Source organism: Mus pahari, chromosome 6 (genome assembly GCF_900095145.1).
Source record: "Mus pahari chromosome 6, PAHARI_EIJ_v1.1, whole genome shotgun sequence".
NCBI lineage: Eukaryota > Metazoa > Chordata > Mammalia > Rodentia > Muridae > Mus > Mus pahari.
Genome location: NC_034595.1, coordinates 87,944,527 through 87,969,759, shown reverse-complemented (window position 1 = coordinate 87,969,759; position 25,233 = coordinate 87,944,527). Strand labels below are relative to the sequence as shown.

The following is a 25,233-nucleotide window of genomic DNA, read 5'->3' as shown; positions in this document are numbered from 1 at the left end:
CCCCCCCCCCCCCCCCCCCCCCCCCCCGCTTGTACTGGGGCATTGTATGTCAGTCTTTATATCTGTCCCTCCTGCTGGCCAGCACTCCTGGGGTAGGGTTAGGGGGAGGGCCATACAGCAGAGCAGTTATAGCTTCCAGATCTGCCAGTAGAGATGACAGGCCTTTCCATAGCTGGTTTTCCCTCAGCTACTCTGTGGAGTATGGAAGGGAAGATGACTCCTTTCTAGAGTCAGCATGAGGATCCAGTGAGACTGTGCATGTAGGGCACTAAGCATGGTCCCTGCCAAACTAATCACATAACTGTTATATTTATGGGTAACTCAGGAGCCCTGGTACCCTGCCCCTCCCTGCTGAGCAACACTGTTGGATGGATGGATGGATGGATGGATGGATGGGTTGCATTATTGGATGAGTGAATTGTCTTTTGGCTTGTTGAGTACCTCCCCAGGCCTTTCTTTCCAGAATGCCTGTTTAGCATAATCCTTTATGGGTCTCTCTAGGACTAGGTGGAGTCTGAAGGGTGAGAGGAAGGCGTCCAGGGTGGAGCCACAGCATGGAGCTCCCCAACTACAGCCAGCAGCTGCTTCTGCAGCTCTACGCCCTGTGCAAGGAGCAGCGGCTCTGCGATTGCACCATTTCTGTCGGCAACATCTACTTCAGAGCCCACAAGCCAGTCCTGGCAGCGGCCAGCCTCCTGTTCAAAACCCTGCTGGACAGCACAGACGCCATCTCCATCGATGCATCGGTGGTGAGCCCTGAAGAGTTTGCCCTCTTGCTAGAAATGACATACACCGGCAAGCTACCTGTGGGCAAGCATAACTTCTCCAAGATCATCTCCTTAGCAGATAGCCTGCAGATGTTTGACGTGGCTGTTAGTTGTAAAAATCTTCTGACCAACCTTGTAAACTGCTCTGTCCAGGGGCAGGTGGTAAGGGATGTCTCAGTGCTGTCCCCAGAGGCAGGTAGCAAGGAGTCAGAGAAGCCTCAAGTAGAAATCCTTTCCTGTGAAGGTGCTGGGGAGCCCTCTTCCCCGGAAGTTTCTGCCATGCCAGTGGGCCCTGAGAAAGCCAAGATCCAGGACGTAATCCACATAGCTACCCAAGAGATAAATGCAGACCCTCCCATTGCCCAAGAGGTTCAGGTGGCTGCAGAGATCACAGGGGCAACTCCTCACACAGCTGAAGTTTGTTCCCCTTCCCCTGTTGGACAGATCCCAAGTGAGACAAAGGAAGGCAATACAGAAGCAGGTAACAAGCATTTGATTTTGTATTTCGTTTCCTTTAAATTTGTATTTAATTATAAACTTCCATTGCCAGTTACGGTATTTGTGGGTTTTATTTTCTGAAATGCTTTGTTTTGTTGTCGTTTGTTATTTTGGAACTGAGTCCTTCTATGTAGTTCCAGGTGGCTTGGAGCTCACCATGTAAGACCATGTTGACCTCTAACCCATGGCAATCCTCCTGCCTATGCTTCCTGAGTGTTGGGATTACAGGCATGCATCACCATGCCCCACTAAATGTTTTGTTTCACTGATAATTTGCCAAGGTCGCTTCTGGGTAGAAAACCACAATATACTGTAGCCCATCACTGGAATCTTCCTTTAGAATGTCGTGTTTGTTGGTATTGAAAGTTGAAGTGGGCTACAGAGTAAAGAGGCAGACAATGCCCTGCTTCCCAGAGTGACCCAAGACTGTCACCAGTCAGATGATGTCAGGGAAAAGCCTCGAGATGCTGCCATTGTGCTTGTCCCTCGTGTGCTAGGTGGGCCGTCTGCGACTTAGAGCTCTCTTCAGCTGAAACTGCTTTTTCACCGTTTCAAGCCCTGTGTTATTTCTTTCTCGTCTTCATTCAGAGTGCGAGACAAAGCAGGACCAACTGACTCTCCTGCTGGAGCATGAAAGTGTCTTCTCAGATGCAGCCTTGCTCACCCCAGACACCCTGAGAAGACTGGCAGGATGCTCAGAGATAGAAGGGCCTCAGAAGGAGGTAGGTGCCCTGAGCATCATGTCTCTAGCTCACTCACCATCTCAGGAGTCCAAGACAGTGTCCCTCACAGGGCAGAAAGGAAAAAGGAAACGACCCAGATGAAATGGCCTCCCTCCCTTCCCGGAAGAGCTGGCCTGAAAGGCAGTGTGCTTCCAAAGGGCGGTGTGTTGTGATCATATGAAAGTCAAACTTCTTTTTTCATCAGTATTTTGTTTTGTTCTTGAGACAGAGCCTTGCTCTGTAGCCCAGCCTGGCCTTGAACTCCTCCTGCTTCAACCTCCTAAGCACTAGGATCTCAGGTATGTACATGATGCCTGGACTACCACCAGTTTTGTTGTTTTCGTTGTTTTGTTTTGAGATAGGGGCTCACGGGGGCCCTGGTTGGTCTAGAACGTGCTATGCAGACCAGGCTAGTCTCCAGCTCACAGACATCCACCTGCCTCTGCCTCCTAATATGTGTACCACCATGCCTGACATTATCACCAGTTTTGGTCCATAATCACATGATTCCTTTCCAACTAATTAAGGATAAACTGAGGCAGAAGGCAGTCTCAGATAACTCTAAATCAGAGAAGTAGAGCTCAGAACACTTACGGAGTATTTAATAGACGCGCACAGCAAATGGCATTTCATAAGGAATACAGTGACCCTTTCAAACACTAAAAACTCAATGATAAACATTTGTTTGGTAGTGCAATGCTAAACTTGATAAATAATTTATTTCATTTAATCCTCACAGAAATTATGCTTCTATTTTTTGACCTGTTTTATGCCTGAGAATACAAAGAGGTAATATGTAATATAGCTTGGTAAAGGCAGAGCCCATAAGACTCAGCCAGAATGCAATCCAAGGATTCTGACTGATTCTCGAGGTACTGAGGATAGAGCTCAGGGCCTTCCTTGTGTGTGAAGTAAGTACTCTCTCTATCACCGAGTGTGCATCAGCCCGAATTCAGAGCTGCACACTGAGTTATCCTGATTCCAGCAGGGCAAAAGTGACCCAAATGTGTGTGTAAACACATTGCCTGACAGGAAACTGCCAGATGGTTGTCATGCTGTGTTTTCGCTGCCCTTTTCTGTTTTCAGGAAGGCAACTGAGACCCATCCCCACCTGTGCTCGCACACTGCACCCTGCAGGGTTCATGCCACAGGCACTTAGAACCCACCTGCTTCCTTTGTCAGCCTCCATTCCCCTGCCGTGAGCTCAGCAGGCAGACCCAGCAGGGGGCTGATCTGATGGGGGCCTCGCTGCTTCAGGCCTGTTAACTGCTCATTCTGTCAGTAAATGCCTGCCAGCATTTCATTGTTGTCCTGGCTCATTGTAGGTTGCTGTTTAGAAAATAAATTCAAGATTTTATATTGATTCTAACCATATTAATAAATAGTTGGCCACAGTCATAAATCGCTGCCTTGAGAGCAATGCTTTCTACAAGTCAACCCTGATGTCTCTCTGGGGGCCCAGGGGGGGAGGGGGTAGAGGGGGTTGGAGGTGGTGTGTGTGTGTGTGTGTGTGTGTTTCAAGTCATAAATCCCTGGTGCCCTTTGTCTGATTGCCCTGAAGGCATTATGCTTTCCTATTTTCTGCACTGAGTGTTCTCTTACCAGCTTACCCCATCCCGTTTGTTGGTCTGTTACCTTGATAACATCTCAACAATGCACCTCATCACGTTCTCCTTCAGGGCTTCTCTCCGCTGTCCGCTGTGCTCACGCTGTAACCCTTGTGTTCCTTTGAACTGTGTCTTTGCTTTTGGTTAACATTCTACCTAAAAGTGTCCATTGCAAGAGCCAGAGAAATGGGCCCAAGGGTTAAGAGTACTCACTACTCTTGCAGAGGACCTGGGTTCAGTTCCCAGCACCCAAATGGAGGCTCAAAATCATCTGCAATGCTGGCCTCTGTGGGCATGCAGTGCACAAACACAATACATACACACACAGGCAGAACTCTCATACGCATAAAAGAAAAATAAATTACAAAAATACATCTTTTTTGTAAGTCTGCTGAACACTTCCTTTTTTTCTTTCTTTTCTTTCTAGTTCCTGTTCTAATCTTCTGATGACAATAACTTTAACAGTGTTTAGAAGAGCCCTGAGTCCTGGTGGTGACCATTACAGGCTTATGTTATTTTTTTTTTGAGTTTGGAAGTCAGCGTACCAACTTTACAAACCACTTGGTGACTGTATTTAAAACTGCTATAGTCCATAATACACCTTAGACTTCAGAAAGAAAAAGGAAATAGTCTGTAAGAACATAAGATTTAATTAAATATGAGGGCAGAGATGGAGCTCATGGAAGAAGTCCTGCCGAGTGAGCACCAGGACCTGCATTTGATCCTTGGCACTGCACACACGAATTGCTGAGTCAGGTTTAAGGTTGGGGAGTTGTCTTGTACCAGGTTCTCCCGCACTTGTTCCTCTTAGCCAGCTCTAGAGAGGCATGCTCAGCTGCAGTGCACTGCATACTTTTAAGTGCACGGTTTGCTACACTTTTAGTGTCTGTCCAGAAGCCATTATCACAGTCAAGGTAGACATGCAGTACCCCAAATTGTCTCGTGGCCTTGAGCAATCCATCCCTCCATTCACCTTTGCCCTAATCAAGTTTCTTCAACCTTTTCTACTCTCAACCCCTCTATGCTTGAGAAAGCTTATGTGACCCTGGGAATACAAGTATAGAAAGTGTATGTAAGTCCAATATTTACATCAAGATCTTTATTTTAAAATAATTATTTGGTATATAATACTTCATCACCTAATTATAGGCAAAAAACCAATTTGCATACTAACAAGAAGGATTTTTTTTTTTTTTTTTATGCAGAGCGTTAAATCTTGGCTGACTGTTTGGTACTACAAGATGCAGGGAGCATGGTCAGCTCCTGGATGAGTACCTTGTCTTCAAAGCCCTGAGTGCAGAGAGCAGTGCCTCACACAGACTGGCACAAGTACCTTTAGGGCCATTTCAGAGATGAAATGAAATTAGTCTGCCCTAATCTCAAGCCAAAATTCATTTAACCTTTTTTAAAAAAATAAAATAAAAGTCGGCAATTTAAACAGCAACTTGAAACAGAAGCATTCTAGCATGACACCGCCCAAAGTGCACTAATTCAGCGCTCATGGTGAGAGCTGTGGGAGAGAAACATTCAGCATCCTTGTTTTCCCTAACCCTCATGTCTCTTTAAGCAGAAACCTTGGTGAGAGCAGCAGAATCCCTGTAGATCCTAGAAGCAGTAGCCCTGACTCCGTGGCTGGTGTGCCTGATACAGTGACTGTGACACTACCTGGCCTGCCAGTGTGTCCAAAACTAACTGTATACACTGTACAGAACCGAGGCCATGGTGAAGTTACGCTGTCAGACCAAGCATAGAACCTGCCAGAAACACGGCAGAGTCATTGTCCATTTGGTTTAAACTTTCATTTTCTTAGTCATTTTGTCACCAAATCTTTGGTAACATTCCCCCCCCCCCACCACACACACACACACACAGTGATTTAACCCCTGTTGGGCCCGGCTCTAGGTGACACCGATTTGCTGGCGTTTAGATTAGCTAGTGTTGTCTAATACCATGCAGGTGGAGTCTGGTGTGGGTAGCGTCTGCTTCCTTAGCTTACTTTGTTGAGACCCAGCCATTCTGTTGTTCTTTCCTTCTTACTGGGTAATGCCCCGCTGCAGGGCTAACAGTTTGTTTGCCCAGCTTGACTGCCTCCTTGTGACCTTGAGCAACCTCATCTTTATAAGGCTTTGTTTCTTACTTCATAAAATGGCAATGTCACCAGGTACTGTAGGGTCATCATAACATAATTAGGATTATTTATATGGTATTCTCCATAAAATGCCAGGCACACAGCAGGAGCTCAGCAGTTAGCAACTGCTGCCTTGGTTTGTAATCACCTCAGTGCCCCTTGGCCTGAGCAGCCTCGAGGCTCCCTTTTCCTTGAGTGCCCTATGGTGTCTAGTGCTGTGCTTTTCACAGACATATGAGATGTTTGCAGTGGTGACCCCAGGCTGAATCTATCAGGCCTCTCTGTTCAGAGAGGTACCAACCTGTGAATTGTAGGGCTAGGGTCTTGGACAAAGTCCTCAGTCTCTCCAGGACAGTGGTGTATTCTGTATGGTCTGGAATGCTTGTTACAATGTGAGCCTCCACAGAGTCTGCTTCTTAAGTTGTGGTATAGCGTGGGAATCTGCCTTCAGCAAGTTCCCCAGTGGCTTCCACCTTGGTGTCTGTGGGCCATGGACCACTCTTGAGAAGCCCTGCTGAAGTTAGTGACCTCAGGATTCCCACAGAGACAGAGAGCATGATGCCTCTGTCCTGAAAAGTATCCATTTTCTACAAGGGTCGCTTGCTTGCCTTTGGTTCAGTGGAGCAACTGGTCTGAACCAGGCAGCTCTGATCCCTGTCATTAGAGATTGTCTCTCAGTGAAGACATCCTTCCACAAGGCAGCCAGCTCCTGGGTGGAGTCTTGCTGGAAGGCTTCTGTCATGAGCATATTCAAGAACTGTTCCCTGGAGCAGCATATTTGACGTTCTGGCACAACTATAGGGTTTGGCTTTTGTCATTGCTGTGGCTGTCTTTCCTGTTCGTACCTTTTTAGCTCCCAAGGAGTTTTGGGTGTTTTGTTGTTTCTGTTATTGGGCTAATCAGCATGACATAACTTGACACCATTAAAAAGTTTGCCATTTGAGTCCTGTTGCCATTGGTGCGTGGCACTGGGTTCTGGTTGAGACGCACAGATGTAGGGTATACAACTGACCAGGATTGAGTTCAGGGAGGTCTTGGCTCCTGGTGCCCTGGCTTTATCTCCCAAGCTACCTGATGAAAGGTGGCAAAGCCATTCCCTAAGCAATGATTGCTGAAACACGTGAGGCAGGGCGCTGCAACCCAGTCCCACAGCTGGGCTGATCACACCGGCTCTCCTGCCAGCTACCAGCCGCTACCAGCCCATGCTTTCTTCAGTTTGTGCCAAAACTTTTCATTGTCTTCCTCCTTCATTCCTAGCCATGTTCGTGCTTTTAATTAATCGTGTGTATAGCAAAGCGATCTTTGTCAAGAACAAGGAGGTAACTTTTCCAGTATTGATTTCTGGGCTGTCTGATTCACTTTGACTTTATGTCCTAGAAAGACTCCCAGAGCTGAAGACCTAGTAGCGTTTGTTCTCCTTCAGCTGCACTGCAAAGGCAAGCCAGTTTCCCCTTCAGAGAATCTGAGGTTCTCAGGGCTGGTGCTACTTTGCCTTGTCCCCTGGTACAGCTTTTTGGTGTCTGAAGAACAGTGCTCATTGGCTGGGGTAACTCTCAGAGCAAGTGACTGGCGATCATTTCACAGGTCATGAGAGGTGAGCGCAGCTGGTGTTTTTGCAGATCTCTACTGTTCCTCAAGGCTGAGCCCCACAGCTAGAGAAAGGCTTGCAGGAATAGGGAAAGGTTCAGTTAAACTTGGTGTGAGCACCTGCTGCGTACCAGTCTCCGGAGTCATCCCATAGACTAAGAAGAATGGCATTGCCTTGTTCCACTCAGTGTTCAGTGGCAGGTTCTGGTAGGTCCAGTAGCATCCAGTTTAGATGCATGTAATGTGTCCAGTGTTTCATTCAGACTACTGCGTGCTACCCTGCGACCTTCGGCAAGTTCCCTAGCCTCTCCCGTGCTCATCTAGATTAGCAGGAGTGATCCTGGGATAGCGTGAGGAGTAATGTACACAGCAAGTCTGCACTCAGGCCAGGACAGTGTGGAACTATTATGGTCTGTATTGTGCTTGTTTTCATTTATTTATGGTGCTAGTGACCGAACATGCTAAGTAGGCACACTGCTACACCCAGCCCCGACGTCTTCACTGTTGCTGTCCCCTGGCTCTCAGCATGAACTGGAGGACCTGAGTGCACAAGCTTCACCCAAGCAAGTGTAAGGCCTAGGCAGACACTGTTGAGACAATCACATAGTCCAATGAGAAGGCCCAAGGAAAGGGACAGATTGGATGGTTTTACTGTGTCATAGAAGGAGAACTAAACACCTATATTTCACTTGGTAACTTTGACTGCTTGTGTGAACATGGGATGACATGGAGTACCTTTGACCCCTTAAGAGTGAAGGTGACAAGGTTGTATTTAGTTGGGATCTTTGAGTTCTGCTACCTGGTAGCAGCCCTGTGCAGTATAGGGAACCCTTCTGGCATTCCCTCTGGGCAGAGCTGCTGTTGCAGAAAGGGAGGCCCGCACTGCAGGAGGCCTGCAAGCCTGGAGTGCTTGCTCTGATGTGGCTGCCCACATGGTGCCGCTGGCTCCTCCTGCCCCTTCACCAGCCCACTCCTGCTTCTCCTCCCAGGTGGTCACCCAGCACCACTGCCGAGCAGTGAAGTTAACAAATGTTTTAATTTCACCGCTCAGTAGTTCTGCAAAGGGAGAGACAGGAGAGAGGATAATGAGAAGCCACCGATGGTGGGAACTCCATTCCCCTCAACTCAGATGATAATGCCAGACACAGTGGATGCCCAGAGAGAATTTGAACTATTCAGAGAGCCGTAGGTGAACAAAGGGAACAGCCTGGCCTGGGATACAGTAAGAAGACTAGGTGATATCAGTAAGAAAGGGAGGGAGGAGGAAAGGAAGATGGAGGAAAGGAAGATAGAGGAAGCAGTGTGTTTACCAAGGGTGTTAGGCATGAAGAGCGACTGTGAGCTAGCTACCTCTTCTTATGTGAGGTTCACTGTAACATTCAGCAGCCTAGAAATAGTGAGCACCTATTCCCACAGGTTCTGCAGGTCAGGAGTCGGGGTGGCACCTAGCTGGTCCTTCACTTGAATCTCACAAGGCTGCAGCTAGAGTGTCAGCTAGCTACTGCTGTCTCCATGCTCAGTGGCACAGTGTCTTCTATGTTCTCCCCAGGACTTTAGCAGGTTCCAGAAGGCGTGCTTTTACACGACACTCTGCTGCAGTTGGACCTGTCCCTTCTTCCCAGGAACCTTTTCCTAGGGCAGTTCAAATACGGTGGCTTGCATCTCCCAGAGCAAGGTAGAGAAGGACAGCAGGTGCACAGAGCAAGTCCGTGTTTACACTTACACTGTCACTTACATGTACACCCGTGTTCAGGGGCCACACAGAGAAGCACCTGCCTCCCAAGGGCTTACCCTATTGCTTATGCCATAGTCTCTTCTTGAGAAGTCATGCGGTTCAGCCTAAGGGTGTAGAACCTGGATGCAGAAGCCATGGAAACTGATTTTCATGGTCTTTTTTTTTTTTGGGGGGGGGGGGTGTTTCGAGACAGGGTTTCTCTGTATAGCCCTGGCTGTCCTGGAACTCACTCTGTAGACCAGGCTGGCCTCAAACTCAGAAATCCACCTGCCTATACCTCCTGAGTGCTGGGATTAAAGGCGTGTGCCACCACGCCCTGCGATTTTCATGCTCTTGATCCCAAGGCTCCTACTGCTATCAGTGAAGGGTGCCAAAGGGGGTTTAAGTATTCACCTGATGTCTTTATTTCTTGTTCATTGTTTTTAAAGTAGAAGATATGTTACCTAAGGTTAATGGAAATCATTTACTATAGTAAGATCTTTATGTAGTGTTTTGTTTTGTTTTTAATGTGTGTGCACCTACACATGTGCAGTGTGTGTTCAGATGCCTGCAGGAGCCAGGAGAGGGCATCAGGATCCCCTTGAACTAGAGTTACAGGTGGTTGTGAACGTCCCAGCATGGAGGCTGGAGACTGAGCTCTGGCTCTCTGTGAGACCAACAAGTGCTGTGAGCCACAGAAAGTGCTATGAGCCATGAAAGGATAGAGTGTTGAGCTAAGTTTTCTTCAAGCTTAGTTTTGGAAATGAACAGAAACCATAAGAAATCCTCATGTATATAAGAAGTATAGGGGCTGGTGAGATGGCTCAGCGGGTAAGAGCACCCGACTGCTCTTCCAAAGGTGCAGAGTTCAAATCCCAGCAACCACATGGTGGCTCACAACCATCCTTAACAAGATCTGACTCCCTCTTCTGGGGTGTCTGAGGACAGCTACAGTGTACTTACATATAATAAATAAATAAATCTTAAGAAGTATACATGCAACTGTGTGCATGGAATTATGTTTTGGTGACCTCATGGTTTTCAAAATAAATTTTTGCTAAAATAGAAACATTAACTCTACTTTTTCGTTAACTCTTCTTTCTTCTATTTACACAAGAGATGTTCTATCAGACCAAAGAGAGGCATGCTGGTTTTGTTGATTTTGCCGCTGGGGTTGCTGATATTTTACTGTGATCTGAAATAGTCAAGGTTTTTCTTGTGGCCCTGAAACCTGGAGCTAAGGCATATCTCACAGACTTGTGTGGCTCTGGTCAGACGAGAGAACTAGAGATTGGCACCTCTTTACAGGATTGTCTGGGGGTAAGAAACAAGACTTGACAGGAGGATGGGAGGGACAGCCAGGCTATGTGACAGTTCTCCGTCTCCTCAAAACAATGTTTAGGCCAGTCTTAGATCCTGCTCTGGTTATGGGGTTGGGAGAAGGCCGAAAGTGTCTGGCCGCAAACGCGGGTTTCTAACCACGGTGCTTCAGTGTTAGTGATGTCGGGGAGCTGTGATACCAAGGCTGAGCCATGCCAAGTGTCATTGGAGGGTCAGGGGGCACGAGCTGAGGGGCAAGGCAGGCTGTGTGTGAGTGTTGGTTCCAGAAGAAACTTGGACACTTTCCTTTTTAGAGTAGAAGCAGTGTTACCGTGGGGTCATTAATATGAGAATCATGTTCTCTGACAGCTGGCACCTATAAGCCAACACATTGTTAGCCTTATTACAGAGTATAGCTAAATGTAATGAGGCCCATGTCTTTCTAAATAGTCTATCATTCAGAATGTAAATGACTTAAAGTGTTCTTTTTTCCTAACTCGCGGATTTTAATTGCATTCTCAAATAGTAAAATGACAGTTCATTCCATTTGAAATTCAGATATCCTTGCCTGAGAAATACCCAGTGTCATAAGATTCAGAAAGGTATAATTAGGCAAGAAGTGCAATGCATTTGTTAAAAATATCCTGTACACCTACTATGTGCCAGGCTGTGCTTCTTGCTGAGGCTGTAGAGCCCTAGAAGCAAGATAGCTACCCTCTAAACGTGTCAGTGTAGAAAGCAGTAATGAATCAGTCACAGCATGTGTGTCCAGTGCAGAGGAGGAGCTGGGCTGTGGGGCCCTAGGGAAGGCTAGAGAATGGGAGTGGTCCCCAGAGGTTGAGCTGGTTCAGCTGCTCTATCTCTAAGCTGGTGCCGCGGGTAAAAGCTGATGGAGAGGTGTGAGGGTCAAGATGTCAGAGCCCTCACGCCACACAGGTAGTTCTTGAAGGCAATTAATCTGTGTGTGTGTACTTGGTTCACAGACCATAATGGAATGTCTCACGGGTGAAGGAGGAGGCTCAGCGTTCCAGAGAATTCTGGACAAAGTGCACAATGGGAGCCTGGATGTGCAGGTGGCCCTGTCTCTGGTGAGACTATACCAGGAGTCTACGCCTGCAGAGAAAGTGTCTCAGATTCAGCCAGAAGGTAGGAGGGCATTCTGGCCACTTAGGTGACCCAGTTACGAGTTCTAGCCAATAATGCGTATCGGTGGTGGCTTTCACCTAGGTCTTTTGCCATCCCAGAAGCTGCATGTTAAATATGCACAGGCGCCTTGTGAGTCTCCACTTCTGCCCTAGTTATCTAGGCTGGTATCTCAACAAGCTGAGGCGACTATCGTCGCCTTGCCTTTCAAAAAGCTGCACGTCCAAAGCAGGGCCTCAAGTGACTGGTTCGCAGCCAGCACTTAAAGGCTGAAGTTGCTCTCGTTCAGGTTAGGTACAAAGCTCTGGCCTTGCCTACCAGACGTTAACCTCTGGCTGGTTCTGAAGCTTTGTATTTCCACAGATAAATGAAACATTTTTCCTTTCATAGAGTTTAAACAGAATAATAAAGTATTTTCCTCTCCAAAAGTGATTCTGCATTCAGGTGCACAGGAGCACTTTACTATTCCGTTAGATCCCTCTCCACAGACCATGCTGTCATTTTCTTCAAATTGACTAGCTTCTCTTGTGTGTCTCTAATTCTTTCTCCCCCAGGGAGCGCAGGAGAGGGAAAGACCTTGTCTGTTCTGTTACTGGAACACAAAGAGGACCTGATCCAGTGTGTAACACAGCTCAGACCTATTGTGGAGTTCCTGGAAACAGCCAAGGAGGAATTCCTGCCAGATTCCGAAAAAAGGGTAACTGTGTTGAGCCTCTGCCCTCTCCTGAACTGCTGCAGAGCTTTTTCTAGTGTCTCTGCACCACTAGGCACTTTTTGCCTTGTGATATTTTGATACCTCCTGCATAGTAATCACCTTGGCTGCTGCGAGGTTCCTGTCCCATGCACCATTCATTTCCTGCCATAGCTTAGACCATGCACTTTGCAACACAGGGCAGATGGGTGGACAGATGATCCACTGTGGCTGGGATTTTACTAGAAGCAACTTTACTGGGACTTTACTAGAAGCAACTGTAGCAAGAGTTGAATGTTAAAGCACATTTGTAATTACGATTCTTTCCTTGTTTACAGAAATGGTACGTGGTTAATATAGAGATAAAGAGGAAAACAAGCAAAAAAAATATTTTTTTAAGTTGAGAGAACCTTACTAGGGACTTCCCTCTGTCCTTGACATCCTGAGATGGGAACAGTGACAGCTCATGGCCCTTCTTTGCTACCCTGTCCCTCTCTCTATGGTGTGGCCTGGGGAGCCACCGCTCTGGTCCCACAGCATCCCACACCTCGCTCACTCCTTACTCTTGGGCATTTATTGCCAATATTTTGGTGTTAGGAGATGATGTTGCAGAGGACATCCTTGCAGGCAGAGCTCTACAGACTCCTCAATATTATCCTTAGGGTAAATTTTAAATGGAGTTTTAGAATAGAGTGAGCTTAAAAGTTTTTGTGGGCATTGTCACATTGCCCTTCAGGAAGGTCACACCAGTTTATTCTCCCAACAGCTAGCTGCTAAAACCCTCATAAAACTGCTGGCATGAGTTCTCAGGGCAACTAGATAACTGTATTTGGTGGTATTATCGATTTCAACTTTGTGCTAAAAATACATCTGTCTAGAAGAAAGGGTGGGGAGAGAGAATTTTAGTGGCATTGCTTCTTAAAACTCCAGAGTGACTTAGATGCCCAAGAGAAATGTTTCAGAACCATTGGTGTGTTAGCAGTGTGTTCATAGTGAGCCGGGTCCATTTTTCTGAGCCATCTAGGTTGAAAATCCAGGCAGACAGACAGGTGGGGCAGCTTCTAATCTCAAAATTGAATTTTAGAAATCATGATATATTCAAGTTCTGTAAGCTTCGTAAACAGTGCTACCGTGGTGGGGAGTGAGCTGGTGTTTCCTCCTGAGGTTTCAGATCAGAGGTTATTTTAGGTTCTCGTTTTTGGTGAGTCACTCCTTGCACTGGATAGATTCCCCAGTGAGAGATTCCATTGATTATTCCTCCCAGACCTTCGCTGATAAGCCAGGCTGGAAGTGGACTTTGCGCTGTAAAACCGTGTTTAGGTAGAGCCAGCCCCAGCTCTCTGCTCTGCTGCAGGGTAGACCACACTGTCATTTTCCCCTGTCACTTTCAGTTTACTTGACAAAACAGCTGCAGCAGAACTTAAATTAGTTGCAAATCACAGGAACACTTTTTAAGCTGGGGTCGAAGAAGCCACAGCTGCTGCTCCTGGGAGACACAGGCAGCCCGGCCCAACCCACTACAGAAGAGACTATTGAGTCCATGGCCACCGCTTCCTGTCGCTATGGGGAATGAGCACCAGGCCTATCAGAACTTGTTTTATCAAATTATGCTTTTTGTGCTTTATCTGTAAAGGCCTTGACTTCTTTCTGTGAAAACTGAGAAACAACAATTTCTTACTTCAGGACATGAGCATAGCAGTTGCTATAGCTGCCTTTGGCTTGCTGCTTAACAGTCTGCTGAGTGATGTAGTAAAGGCTTCCAGTGCCCTGAAGTTTGCTGCCTGGAGCTTACTGAGGCTGAGGCTTGGCTGGGCCTTCCGGACCTGAGCACATTGAGAGCATCCTCGCCACTGTGCAGGTGGCAGGTGGCCGATGGCAGCACACTGTCGCTTCTGAAGGCACACATGTGTCCTTAACAGTCACGCTGGCTCTGTAAGCAGCAGCCTCCTCTCACAGAATCCTCAGAACAACAGTGCAGGAGTTGGTTTGCTTATCTTCATTTGCAAGTGGGGAAAACAAGCTTCTAAGATGCGGCTAACTTGCCCAAAGTCACCCAGAATGACAGGGAAACCAGGGCTGAGGTCCCAGCTGGGTCATCTGGCCTGCAAGGCCATCCCTGCACTGCTTCACTGGGCATCAGAAGGCTGCTTAAGAGTGAAGGGTTGGTGGTGTGGTCACTACACGTTTTAAATACAAGCTCTTAAATTTTAAATTAGGGTTCATTTAGTCAGCATCTACCATAGACATTAGACATTATCCAAGGAAAAAAATGACTGGTTTTAAAGCTCAATTCATTCTTTTAGAACATAGCTAATTTGATAATGGCAGCTGCTGGCATGACAGATCTGCTTGACTGTCTCCTGAGAGCAGGCGTTTCCCAGAGGAAGGCTCACAGATCAGTCACTGGTTGCTGTGGATAAATACATTGAAATAGTCTCCTGATTTCCTGGCTCTGTAAGAGCCACGCTATGCCTATTGCATTGTGGTCCATTAAGAAATAGTTCTATTGGGCTGGAGAGGTGGCTCAGCAGTTGAGAGCACTGGCTGCTCTTCAAGGGGACCTGGGTTCTACTCCCAGCACCCACATGGCAGCTCACTGCTGTCTGTAACCCCAGTTCCAGGCGATCTAACACCCTCACACAGACACACATACAGGCAAAACACCAATGCATATAAAATTAAAGTAAATACAATTTTTTTAAAAGAAAGAAATAGTTGTATGGCAGTAGGAAAGTAGCTGTCGTGTGTTTTACGAGAGCCTTGTGGCCTTTTTGCTCAGAAAATCCATTGACAAACCAAGAATGAGCAAGGGAAGTGGGAGCCCCAGGCACAGAGAGCATCACTGGGGCTGGCAGGCCAAGATCTGGGTGCAGTGGGAGACCCTGTCTCAAGTTCAAAGTCAAAATTGATAGAACAGGACACCCAATGTCTTTGCATGAACAGTGCACACACGCATGCACGCACACATGCATGTGCGTGTACACACACACAGAGCACAGGAGTGTGAGCATGTGTACACACAAAGAATTTAACAAAAACCAAACCAAACAAACAAACAAACAAAAAACCACACAAAGCTGAGGGGCACACACTGTAATTTTAGTGCTCAGTAGGCTGATGCAGGAGGATTTCCCTGTGCTTGAGGCCAACCTGGGTTGCAGAGTGAGGATCAGGACAGCCAAGGCTGCACAGTAAAACTGGTCTGCACAAACAAAATGAAAGATTTTATAAGACAAATAATTTGAAAGAACAGCTTATTCTTATCTTTCTAAGTTTTTAAGTATTCAAATAAAGTAGAAGTGAATAAACAGAATTGACTATGGAACAGAGATAGAAAAGTGTTTTAATAGTGTTAGTGCTGTCTTGGGGTTTTACTGCTGTAAACAGATACCATGACCAAAGCAACTCTTTTTTTTGTTGTTTTTTTGTTTGTTTGTTTGTTTGTTTTCAAGACAGGGTTTCTCTGTGTAGCTCTGGCTGTCCTGGAACTCATTCTGTACACCAGGCTGGCCTTGAACTCAGAAATCCGCCTGCCTCTGCCTCCCAAGTGCTGGGATTAAAGGCGTGCGCCACCACTGCCTGGCTGGCAACTCTTTTTATAAGGCCAACATTTAATCGGGACTCGCTTACAGGTTCAGAGGTTCAGTCCATTATCATCAAGGTGGGAGCATGGCAGCATCCAGGCAGGTATGGTGCAAGAGGAGCTGAGAGTTCTACATCTTCATCTGAAGGCTGTTAGTGGAATACTGGCTTCCAGTAGCCAGTAGCTAAGGGTGAAGGTCTTAAAGCCTACATCCACAGTGACACACCTACTCCAACAAGGCCACACCTCCTAATAGTGCCACTCCCTGGGCTGAGCATGTACAAACCATAACAAGTGTGTACCCATTTCTTAGTCTCTGTATCTTAAGCAGACAGAATCCAAAGAGCTGGTCAGATGTGCAGGATTTACTGGATCTCACCAGCCAGATCTGAGGTGCTTTCAGCTGGGTAGCACTTGAGAGGCTGAAGCAAGAGAATTGCTTTGTTCAAAGCCAGCCAGGGCTATATAACAAGTACTAGGCCAGTCCTGTTTCTAAAATGGTTTTCAAACAGTGCAAGCCATTGGCAACGGACTGCACGTGCAGACTTGCCGCTGGGGAAGGGTCTCTTTGAGCTATTTGTTGGGAGAGTAAGGTTTTTTAACAGAAAAGAGAAGGGACTACGACAAGTAGCAGCGCTAGGGACCTGTGCAGCGAAAGTCGGACAGGTAGCATGAATGCTTGGTAAAGAGCAGAAAAGCCGAGCCGCATGACATGGTGGCAGTCACGCCGGCTGTCACCGGGGTCCTCATTGCAGCGTGCAGCGTGCATGGGAGATTTTAGTTTTGTACAACTTGGGGATATTGGGCTATGGGGATTTTCTTAAGAATCATTTATGCTTCTCTCAGGAGTACTGCTTCTGAGTTTCCTCAGCGTCCTGAGCAGACTGCCCCTCCCGCTTTCAGGGAACTAGCCTTCTCTGGCCCATTTAAAGGTCTTCCTTGCACATTGGAGGTTGGGACTCACATGAAAACTCCAGAGATCTCCTTATGAGCCTCTGGCTTCAAGATACTCTTGGAACATCTGCCCCTGTGCCTACTCGGGAACAACAAAGTAAACGTACAAAGGTCAGCAAGGTTTGGTGGGCTAGAGGGGTGTCAGCAGGTCAGCCCAGCAGCCCCTTCCTACTGTATGCTCAGGCGATGATGTGGCGGATAGGCCTGGGGGCTGCACATGGTATACCCTCCAGGCAAAGATACGGCAACAGAGTTAGATTGGCTGGAGTTATCTCTGCCATACCCAGGGGCTGATACTGATGGACAAAGAATGCTGTGGAAAAATAATAAAAGAATGAGGTGTCAGGGCCTCCCTCAGAATAGTGAGCTCACACAAGGCCATTGTGGTGTCCCGTGGCCAAGGAACAAAAGACTACCAAGATTAGACATATAAACAAATTCTACAAAGATATAATGCACATATTGTATTATACCAGAAATTAAATAATAACTGTAGCAGCTTTGGCCTGAGGGTTTTCCTTGAGCCTTAATGACAGTTGGCATGCTGACCACGAAGAGTTAATAACACACCACTCTGGACATGGCAGTCTGCCTAGCCTAGCTTGGAGATTTTCTTTCTGTCTCGTGCCCTTGAAACTACAAGAGCTGTCAGCCTGAGAACGGGCTGTCATTTACCATATATATTTGCTTTGGCAAAATATGCCTCTAGATTCTTACGAGTTGGGTTATGGGATTAATGAGGGAAAATGATTTGTAAAAGATAACTCTGTTCTATCACGGTTTATCGATGATGGCTAAACTTAGGACCCCAGACATACAAGAGGAAGTTAAACATGTGTCTGGGGACAAAAATGATCTGATTATATCCCTTGGGACACCGCGAATCTATGCCTGCCTACTGCGTTCTGTATAAACAAAGAAACAACCCGACTGCCCGTCAGTCAAGGCTGCATGAGCCTCCTGTGTCTGACTCAGTCCTTCTTCACTCACTCCTTCCCTTCTTCCCTCCTCTCTGGAACCGGTCGACTGCTAGGGCAGCCGTGCTTACACACCCCGCGCCCCATACACACCAGCAAGAGACCGACTTGGGAGGGCTTGGAAGTAGGCATCCTGCACCACTCTCTGGCTGGCTTTTCCAGCTGTGTGTCAGATTCATTGTGAATTGCAGTAACTGGTGTCTGCTTGATTGCACGCCCCTGCAGGTGATTCAGAGCTGCTGTGAGGGCAGAACACCCAAGGAGACGATAGAGAATTTGTTGCACAGAGTGACTGAGGAGAAGACCCTGCCTGCCAAGAGTCTGGTAAAACTCCTCCAGGCTGTGAGGACAGCCTTCCCGAACCTGGGCCTCCTGCTGGACAATTTGCAGAAAGGAGCGGGATCACCCGGCACCACAGGTACTAGCTAATTGTTCACTCTCTGGACAGGAGTTGCCTGTACAGAAAATCACAGCTTAAAGCTGCCTTCTGGCCCCATGCCGGGAAGAAGAGACACACGTTAAGAAATGGCATTATGAAGCAAGCTCACTGTTGCAGATCAGTTGGAATCTGAGGACTCTTCTCCATTAAGCTCCCTCCTAGGGTCTCTGTGGTTCAGATTTATTAATGAGCCCTCCTCCTGCAGGCCTGGCCAGAGTCACCTGTGAAATGGAATGGACAGAGGAGCCCAGGAGGGTGTGCATTCCAGCAGACTGTGTGTATGGATGTGAGTTCAAATCCTGATTGTCCCTTTCCCAGCTGTGCACTACAGTCCCCAGGCTCCCCCACACCCACCCGTGGTGTCCCTTAGCTCAAGAGAGTGATCCTATTTCAGTTCTTAGCCCAGCTGGAACTTCTTTGCCCTTTTCCCAGACTATATATGATCAAGATAGCTTTTAGAAAAAAAAACCAAAAACACAAAAAATGGATTTCTGGGAAACAGGGGAGCGTTTCTCCAGCTTATAGTAATACTTAAACACACAGTGAGGCAGCTCCCAAAATAGAGAAGAAAAGAAGGCTGTTGTCTTACTCCCCAAGTCAGTGCCATAGATTGCCTTATCTTTAAGTTGTATGGTTGCTCCATTTAACAGTATCAAAACATTCCCTTGTATTTCTAAATACTCCAGTCTCCTTTGAAGGCTGTGTACTTTTTTTAAATCACAAAGCTGTGCATGGCGTGTTACATGAGCCCTGACCTGGACAGATGTATAACAGGAAGACTGGAGGCCACCATGCCATCCATGTCTGTCTGGTCTGTCTGACATTAAGCACACAGCTTCACTTTATGAACCCCACTGTCCCCGGAATGAGTTTCAAAGAATTGTCACATTTATTTTTGTGGCTATTGTGAAATGACACCTGTTAGACATTTAATGACGTGCCTGGCACATAGTAGGCCGTCAGCAGATATCAGTTGCTGCCTCTACAGTCAGTCTCATTATCAGGCTCCACAGTGTCCTTTGCCTTCAGATTTTTTTTTTAGGCTTAGTTTCCAGAAGTGAATTTACTGGGTCAAAGAGGAAAGTTAAACGTAACTATATATAAAGTAAGGGACATGCAGATTGCTGCACTTTCTTTACCTTTAAGGAAATGGGACCTGAGCAAGCAGCTGACAGGTGGGCTCAGGGGCATCTGAACAGATCGCACTTGGCTTCCCGGGCATTGCCTTGACTGGTGAGCCTGGGATTACCACATGGATCCTTTACCCAGGGCATTGTGAAGAACACAATCTGTACATCAGAACCTGTACATCAGAGCCTCTTAGAAATGCAGCGTCCTAATTACCTGCATGCTGGGCAGTCACTGCCTTCTCCCAGCCCCTAGCCTGTTTGTACGACTCTGAAGCTCTGCTGAGTCTGTGTAGACCAGAAGAGATCTGAACCCTGTGTGTGCAGCCCCAGGCTGGCCACGGGACTCTGCTCCACAGCAGAAGCAGCTCGTTGCTGCTGTTCTCTCACTCGTCTGTGACTCTTGTCTTCTTAGAAGCTCTCGGCTGTGTTTGGTGCATCAAGCATTATTGTTCCGATTCTGTCCTTACAGCCTCCCCTAACCCTGATGCTTATGGAGCCGAGCTGTTGAGAAAGTACCATGAAAACCTGTCTGAGATTCTCATAGACAACCAGGTGCTGCTGAAGGTGATCTCACGGATGAAAGGCTTAGCCCCTGGAGACAGAGAGGTGAGCAGCAGGGAGGGGCTAGGAGGAGAGGAACGACTATGTATACACTTGCATTTCCATTTTCTATAAATACATATACACAGCTATGTTGAGAAATGCCAAGAAGGAGAACCGGAAGGTGACTCCCTTTCTAAGGGAAAGTGCCAAATAAATTAGATGTGGTTTCTGATGTTAAAGTTTTGTTAATTTAGTTTGTAGAGTGAACAGCTTGCAGGGGTCAGAGTTCTCTTACCAGGTGATTTATAGGGATCAAACTGAGGTCATTAGACTTGGTGGCCAGCGCCACTGCTACCTCAGCCATCTCACTGACCTACATAGTCGCCATTTCTGTAGTCAGACAGAAAGGCACTCATGAGAAAGAATGAAGAACTTTGATACAAATAAGAAATCTCTCTGTGTCCATGTTTGGTAGCACATGCCTGTAATCCCACCACTAAGGAGACTAAGGGAAGAGGATTATGCCAGCCTGAGATGTACAGGGAAAGCCTGGCTAAAAACCAAACCACACACAATACACACACACACACACACACACACACACACACACACACACCATTCAGCTAAAATTATTTTGTTTGAGTATGTTAAAAGTCACCCCAAGGGCATGATGTATGTTAAATAGGGATCAAACTGAGGTCATTAGACTTGGTGGCCAGCGCCACTGCTACCTCAGCCGTCTCACTGGCCTAAACAGTCGCCATTTCTGTAGTCATAAAAAAAAGCACTTGTGAGAAACTCTGCTGTTCCCCTGACTCCATACCCAGCTCCTGACACACAAAGCCCATCTGAGTTGGAAAGCCCTCTGCCCCCAGAACACGGGCTCACCTGTCTGCCAGCGGCTCTGGGTCAGTCTTTTACACCTATGTTTGTGCTGCACCTTGAAGGTCATGCAGACCCTCCTGAAACAGGACTCTGGCTCAGGTGGCTTCAGTTCCCTGATGTTAGCAGCTCTGGAAAGGCAGACTCTCGCTGCAACAGCCATTTGGCAACTACTGCTAGCGGCTCAAGAGACTGAGACCCGCCCACTGAACCTGCTCTTGGAGGAAGTAGGAAGGGAGGCTGGCGCTGGGGCTTTCTTCCGGGCAGGTGAGCTGTCTTCCCTTTGCCTTGCTGTTGCCCCTATAGAGACAACTGTTGATCCCTAAGAAGACTCTCTTGTGGCTGCCACCCGTGTCCCTCCCCTCAGGAACAACAGCAAATAAGTTGCTGTGTTCTCCTACACGATGCGTTGACCATAGGTGACCAAGGTGCTGTGTGTTTGAGGAAGGCAGGAAGAAATGATTTCGAGTGTGTTCAGAAGTGTGGCATTTGAAGAGCTAGATAGTGAATCCTGACTCAAACATGGTACAGCACCCATGTGCATGGGAGCATCAGGAGGTCATGCATGCCGAGGCTTATGTGTCAGAGGAAAAGCAAGTGAGCAGTTGTGTTCAGGGATGAGGGTGCTGCCATCTGTCACTATGTGATACTGTGCTCTGGCTACAGTGCTGCCAGCCATTCTCACACCTAGCCTGAGTGAGGAGACAGATGGGCTGTGTTAGTGGCGAGGCGAAGGAGAAAACAATGCCCCTGGTTTGACTGAGTGTCCTGTTTCCCTTCCATTCAGTGACCGCCCCAGAAAGCACGGTATTGGAAGCCATCCTGAGGCACAGCAAGCTGCTCCGGGAAGCCATCCAGCAGACGGCGGGGCGTGAGCGCCTTTCTTCAGAGGAAGAACACCTGGCAGAGACCGTGCAAGAGGTGGGGAGCAGGACAGGTGGAGGTTTGTGGGGCATGGAGTTGTGTAGAACTTTGCAGGGTAGATGCCTGGCGTCGTCTTCCTTCTCTGCAGCATGCCTACTGCATCACTAGCTCTTCAGCACCTTTGCCCTTTAGCTTACCAGCCCTAACTGGGGGTGATGTCATTCATCCCCCTTTACAGAAGCTCGGGATTGCAGGGTTGTGTTTCCCATGGCGAGTAAGCGGTAACCCAGTGTCCAACCCCAGCAGCCACATCTCAGAGTGGCTGTGACAACTGTAATGGTGACTGTGTCTACTGTGCTCTCCCTGCAGCTGCTCTCAGATGCAGGAAGTTGGTCTTAATATGTGCTTTCTTCTACTTCCTGAAAGAGCCAAGATAAACATAGATAGAGCAAAGCTCTGCCCATATGGGGCAGCAAATAGTGCCAGCTCATTTCTGCGAGCCATCTCATACTGACCAGCATCCCAGAAAATCTCCATGGGGGCTGAGGAAGACTAAGAGATGTCTAAACCCTGTCATGTACATCTGGAACAGAGAAAAATGATAAAGGAACATGAAATTAAACTATAGATGTACCTGGAGTGTCCTTTTGATCTACATAGACAGAGGGCAGGTTTCTAACCATCCCCACCGGTGACAGTCCTGCCTCAGTCTGCCTCCCAGTCGGGAGGAAGGCGGCCCGTGCTCCCACAGAGCTCCAGAGGCAAGGCTCATCTGCCCGCCTCTCTCCAGAGTGCCACACACTTCAGAGTTGGGGACTCTGCAGTTGATCGTTTTAGCCTCACTAATTAGTCTCCTGCCTGCCTGCAGGGACATCAGGTTTATTTAGATAGACTTGAAAAGAGCGGAAGTAAAATGTCTTCCACAGTGAAAGTTCCATGTGGCCATCTGTGACGATCCTGCTTTATTTTCTCAGTGTGTGCTGACTCTCTGCCTATAGTTCCAGCATTCTGAAAGAGGACAGCTTTGAAATCATTTTCCTGGCCTCTTTAAAGCCCCGATTTGAACCTGCTTTAAAACGCTGAGTTTCTTTAGGAAAGAAAATGATGTTTAAAAGGGTACATCTAAGTGTCTAAAAATATGAAGCCACTCTCCATGCAGAATTACTTCTAGACATGGAGACAATTATATATTATGAAAAATTATCTTGATCTCTACAGAAGCAGCTGCTGCCAAATGTTGTAGCCCACCCATCACCATCCCCCTCCTGTGGAGACTTCTAGAATCCTCTACCCTTTCCCCCAGGCTTCCTGTGCTCACTTCTGGGATCTTACAGCCCCTCTTCCCAGGCTCACTTCTAGAACCCTATAGCCTCTACCCTGACCCCCAGGCTGCCTGTGCTCACATCTAGAAAGGCTCTTTGGGAGGTGCCTGGTGCTGAGCCACAGTTCTTACAGGAAGCACGGTGCCTCCATTTGTTCTCTGCACAACTTGGTATGTGCGTCCCTCGTTTGCAGTTTGCTTATTTTCTTATCCTCTGAAAAACGGGGTTCTCCACGTGTCTCAGAGAGAAATACAAACCACCTAAAGATGGCGCTGTGTCTTCTAGAATTCCATGTTTCTGCCCTGATGTTGAAGATCGTGGAGACAATCTGATATTAACACAGCTTGGTGTCCGGTTTTCACTTAGATGCTGAGCATATCCTCTGAGACAGTGAGCCCTGAAGCCTCCCTGAGAGCGGTGCTGAGCAGAGCTGTGGAGAAATCTGTCTCGGCCTCTGTGGTCTGTCACCTCCTCTGCAGTGTCCACAAGTCTTTCCCCGGCCTGCAGCCCCTCATGCAGGAGTTGGCACATGTTGGTAAGGAGCAGGGTTTGAGGGCCTGCTAAAGCCCGGGGCACTGTCTATATTGAAGAGAAGAAACAGTTGGTGTAAGAGGATGCCATGCTCCTTTTATGTGCTCTTGGTACCTAACAGCCAGGAGTGCAGGTGTGACATGGCACTACTTGTGTTTAGTGGGAAGTAAAGGTGACAGCTATATGACTTCTGAGTTTCCTGAGGAGCCAGTTAATCTCCAGTCTCCTCTAAGAGTGCGTTAGAGAAGTTACAAAGCATCATAGAAGCCGAGCCCTGGAGCCGTGCGTCTTCTCCTGTGCAGGTTTCCTCACCAAGGAAAGTGGAGAGGAGAGGTGGAAGGTGGCTGATGGGCTTCACCCTGGAGCCAAGGACAACGCGGAGGAAGTGGCCAAGGCAGCTGGAGAAGACTGCCAGGCCATGGAACAAAAGGAGCAGGGGGAGCCTGGGCCCGTGCCAGAGCAACAGGAGAAAGACACTTCTGCCTCCCTGGACCCTGCCAAGAAGAGCTTCATCTGCAAAGCCTGTGACAAGAGCTTCCATTTCTACTGCCGTCTGAAGGTGCACATGAAGCGCTGCCGGGTGGCCAAGAGCAGGCAGGTGCAGAGTGAGGAGGGCAGCGAGACCAGGGGCTTGGAGAAGGGGCTGGAGAAGCAGCAGCCAGACGCCTGCGGCACAGGTGGGGAGCCCGATGCCCCCAAGAAGAAGAAGAAGCGGCTGCCAGTGACATGTGACCTCTGCGGAAGAGAGTTTGCCCATGCCTCAGGTATGTCAGAAGGCAGCCATGGCTGCAGATGCTGTCGCTTGGGTTCCTGCCCAGCAGTGTGAGCACCCCGAGTGGGGATGTCTTCAGCACTAGGACAGCTTCATAGTGGCATGATGGTATCCTGAGAAGAACACAGGCTCTGGGGTGGCCCCCAGAACTTTGCTCTCCCAACTGTTAGGGAGGTTCCTCACCATACCTCTCTGTACTGTTAGGAATTCTGAAGATAGAAGAACTAAGTCCCTAGTACCACGCCCACACACTGGCAGTTACAGTAATTGTAGCCAGATGTTGAACATCTGGCTTGTGGGTACCCACATCCCATTTACTTATTGATAAACATTGATATGGAAACCCCAGGGCATTACATCAGAATCATTTTTTGCCTTGCCCCAGATGTCAGGTAAACCTAATGAAATTTAAAAAGTGAGTTTTGTTTCCTCATTTGCAAGTGGAGAGGAGTGATGGGGGAGATAGTCTAAAAATCTCTGTGCCAGATTCACCCAGGAGTGAAGCTAAGATGACTGGGAGTCGGGAAGTGGACCAATGGCATGTGAGTGTCGTGGCTGGATGCTGAGGCTGGGGTAGCCTGGTCTCCTGTGGCTGAAGCATGAGCCTGGCGAGTGCAGCTTGTCTGGGCATCCTCCTGCCAGGTTCCTCACGCTGACTGCAGTGTTTCTTCTGGGTCTGGTACCCCCTGCCTAGGCATGCAGTACCACAAGCTGACCGAGCACTTCGACGAGAAACCTTTCTCCTGTGAGGAATGTGGGGCAAAGTTTGCAGCCAACTCTACCCTAAAGAACCACCTGCGCCTGCACACCGGGGACCGGCCGTTCATGTGCAAGCATTGCCTCATGACCTTCACACAGGCCTCCGCCCTGGCTTACCACACCAAGAAGAAGCACTCAGAAGGTGAGGGACACCCTTCCTTCTCCTGCAGAGTGCCGCTGGGGGAGCGGAGGCAGGCGTACTAGGTAGGGAGGTATGGCAGAGGTATCCATGTTTGTGCAGGTATAGAAAGCTTTCCCTGAGGGTTCCTGGAGAGCTGGCTGGAGCAGCGTTAGGACCTT

The 25,233-nt window shown here is 48.0% G+C and overlaps 1 protein-coding gene across 8 annotated transcripts in view; it reads left to right on the top strand.

The window, feature by feature from the left end:
* Positions 1-25,233, top strand: part of Zbtb40 (zinc finger and BTB domain containing 40) — a 71,601-nt gene that overhangs the window by 30,783 nt on the left and 15,585 nt on the right. For 6 of the 8 annotated variants that reach the window (XM_029539808.1, XM_029539809.1, XM_029539810.1 and 3 more), the window contains 12 exons: positions 502-1,248; positions 1,854-1,987; positions 11,327-11,489; positions 12,041-12,183; positions 17,917-18,109; positions 18,336-18,416; positions 19,730-19,866; positions 20,751-20,952; positions 21,473-21,606; positions 23,238-23,406; positions 23,705-24,166; positions 24,869-25,075. In XM_029539808.1, the coding sequence (XP_029395668.1) occupies positions 555-1,248; positions 1,854-1,987; positions 11,327-11,489; positions 12,041-12,183; positions 17,917-18,109; positions 18,336-18,416; positions 19,730-19,866; positions 20,751-20,952; positions 21,473-21,606; positions 23,238-23,406; positions 23,705-24,166; positions 24,869-25,075 (2,719 nt within the window). In that variant the 5' untranslated portion in view covers positions 502-554. The remainder of the gene's footprint in view (positions 1-501; positions 1,249-1,853; positions 1,988-11,326; positions 11,490-12,040; positions 12,184-17,916; positions 18,110-18,335; positions 18,417-19,729; positions 19,867-20,750; positions 20,953-21,472; positions 21,607-23,237; positions 23,407-23,704; positions 24,167-24,868; positions 25,076-25,233) is intronic. The other 2 variants (XM_029539815.1, XM_029539813.1) reach the window with 2 other exon arrangements.